General features: G+C 63.0%; 1 protein-coding gene across 1 annotated transcript in view; it reads right to left on the minus strand.

Moving 5' to 3' along the window:
• VIL1 (villin 1) overlaps positions 1-1,930 on the minus strand; it is a 10,488-nt gene extending 8,558 nt beyond the window's left edge. Inside the window, exons 1-2 of the mRNA XM_025192738.1 lie at positions 626-1,930; positions 63-216 (exon numbers count right to left, since the gene is read on the minus strand). Coding sequence (XP_025048523.1) covers positions 63-216; positions 626-871 — 400 coding nt within the window. The 5' untranslated portion in view covers positions 872-1,930. The remainder of the gene's footprint in view (positions 1-62; positions 217-625) is intronic.
• Positions 1,931-2,918: the final 988 nt, after the last annotated feature.

Genomic DNA, 2,918 nt, shown 5'->3' on the forward strand with positions numbered 1-2,918 from the left:
CCCCCCAGTCCTACTGCAGCCCTGGGCTCCAGGGTTGCTCCTGGGCTGCAGTAGTGGGAGACCCCAGCACAGGCAGCAAGGCCAGACCCCCACCCTAACCCCCCGAGACCCCACCTCAATCCTCCAGATCTGCAGGCCCGGCTTGGTCTTGCCGAGGGTGCGGGTGACCTTGGGGTCCAGCTGCACCATGGTGGGGGGCGGCGGGGGGCACGGGGCCTGCAGGGACCATTAGCATCGTTAGCCCCAGCCGGGAGTGCCCATGCACGCCCACGCAAACACACGCGTGTGCCCCTCAGCCCCCGAGCAGACATGTCGGTGCCTCTTCCGTGTGCAGAACCGTGCAGCCCCACCACACCTGTGTGCCCACACAGGTCCTCACCCACGCAAACTGCCATGGGCACACGCATGTGTGGTCACATGGAGGGCGCTTTAATTAGTGACTCGTGCCCGGAGGGTCACGCACCTGCCCCCACCAACCTGGCCCCTACCCCATGGTTCAGGGGGGAGCCCCAAATCCACCCTCCCAGCTCCTGGAGGGGGTCCAGCAGCTCCTCAGCCCGATGCCCACCCCCTCCTGTCTTCAGGTGCCCGGGCAGGGGGTGGCCGGCGGGGGTCTCACCCCTACCTGGCTGAGTGCAGCTGTGCAGTCGCGGGTGCCACGCAGAGACGGGCACAGTCGTGCACTAGACACTCGTGCGAGGCACAACCTTTGCTCCCCCCACCTCCCGGCCCCACCCGCCCCTGGCACCGCCTGCAGCACAGACGGGCAGGCTCTGGGGGATGCCCGAGTCCGGGCTCTGTCCACGCCCTGGCGATGCCAGTAACATTTGCATGTAATTACCGTGTGGCGAGGCCACAGGGTACCGGCCATGGCTAAACCCTAGGAAAGCGCCTCCAAATAGCAAGGGCGGCTGCGGGCTCCAAGGCCAAGCTCTTGCCCCTGTTGAGGGCTGCACAGCACCCCCGGCACGGCACGCAGCCTCAGTTTCCCCTTATCTCCCAGCAGCCCCAGCCTCTGCCCTCGTCTTATCAGGGCTGCCGTGTCAGGGCAGTGCCAGCGCTGCTTGCCCACGGCTCCAAAGTCTGGGGGAGTCCCAGTGCCCTGCTCCAGGCAGGATCCGCCAGGTGCCAGCTCGGAGCTGCACGTTCACATGCCGGCACCCACGTGCACATGCGCACACATGCTCTCACACACGGGCATGTGGGCACGGGCACCCACGCAGGCACAGGCACACACATGCCTGCCCATTCGCGTGCACACACACGTGCGCATGCGCATGTATGCCTACCCAAGCACACATACACGTGTCCCAGGTCTTCAGTGCTCCCGAGTGTGCCCCCCCCAGCACCCAAGCAGCTCTGGATGCAGCAGCATGGCCAGCCCCCTGGGGTGGGGGGCTGGATCCGCCCCCCCATCCTGCCCCAACCAGCTGGGCCATGCCCCCCCAGCACTCTCCCAAACCTCACCTGGCGCAGACGTGGTGCCCGGGCACTGGCGGCTGCAGCCGGGCACTGCCTGGGGTGGGTGGGGGGAGGCATTATCCCTGCCCCACTGCACAGCGCCCACTCCCCCTGCACTAATGAGCTTCCAGCAATTAGGGCAGCGCTCATTAGTGAGGAAGCAGCTGCCAAAGCTGCAGGGGGGTGGGGAGGTAGCAGTAGGCCAAGGCCCCAGGGAAGGGGCTGTTTGGACTGCCCCCCCCCGCGGGTTCTGCCCCTGGCTGTGCAGGGGGCTGGAAGGGGGGGTGAGCCCCCAACAGGACGCCTGGGTCCCTTTTCTGTGTCCCTGTGCCTCGGTTTCCCCAGCTGCAGCGTGCAGCACCCCACTGTGGCGGGACAGGGTGGGGCCACAGCCCGCCGCCTGGTTTCTCTCCCAGCTCAGAGAGACCAGGGAGCCCAGTGGTTACAGCCGGGACGCCTGGGTTCTTGGGGGGGCCAGGTCCTGCCCCCCCCAGCCCCGGCAGGACATGCCCCACAAGGGGGCCGCAGGGTCTGTGCACACGCAGGTACACACGTGAGCAACGTCTGTGTTCACACACAGGCTCAGCCTCCTTCCCACATGCACGGGCCCTCTCACCCGTGCACGCAGTGTGCCCACACGTGTATCTTTGCACATTCACCCCTACTTCCCACATGCACACACATGTACGCTCGCTCACTCTCACCTGTGCAGTCACATAGTGCCTCGACACATGTGTATTCAGACAGACTCACATTCCCCTTCCCCCCCCACACACACACACACACAGCGCTTCCATACATGGACATGTTTGCACACAAACTCACCCTCCTTCCCCCCACTCCACACACATATGCACCCTTTGCCATCTCACACCCAGATCATGTGCACACAGGGTCTCCACTCATCCCCCTTCCCACACAGAGGCACACACACTCCCTAACCCATGCAGTTATACACATGCGCACAGTGTCTCCACACCATGTGTATCACATGCACTCCTTCCCCCCCCACACACACACACTCACCCCTATTTGCATGCTTGCACACAGACATACATGCATGTGTACACAAATGCACAAGCAGGCTAGCAGCCTGCCCTGAGACATGCATATGCACACACACTCCCTAACCCATGCAGTCACACATGTGTAGTGTCTCCACACATGTATTCACTCACACACACACTCACCTTCATGCACACACACACAAACACGTGCACACACAAGCAGTCTGTGAGCAGCCTGCCCTGAGACATGCACGCACACACGTGTAGTGTCTCCACACATGTATTCACTCTCACACACTCACCGTCATGCACACACACACAAACATGTGCACACACAAGCAGTCTGTCAGCAGCCTGCCCTGAGACATGCACGCACACACACACACACCCATGCAGTCACACATATGCAGTGTCTCCACACATACACATCCACACACTCACACTCTTTCA

This window comes from Alligator sinensis, unplaced genomic scaffold, assembly GCF_000455745.1.
Source record: "Alligator sinensis unplaced genomic scaffold, ASM45574v1 scaffold1332_1, whole genome shotgun sequence".
Lineage (NCBI taxonomy): Eukaryota > Metazoa > Chordata > Crocodylia > Alligatoridae > Alligator > Alligator sinensis.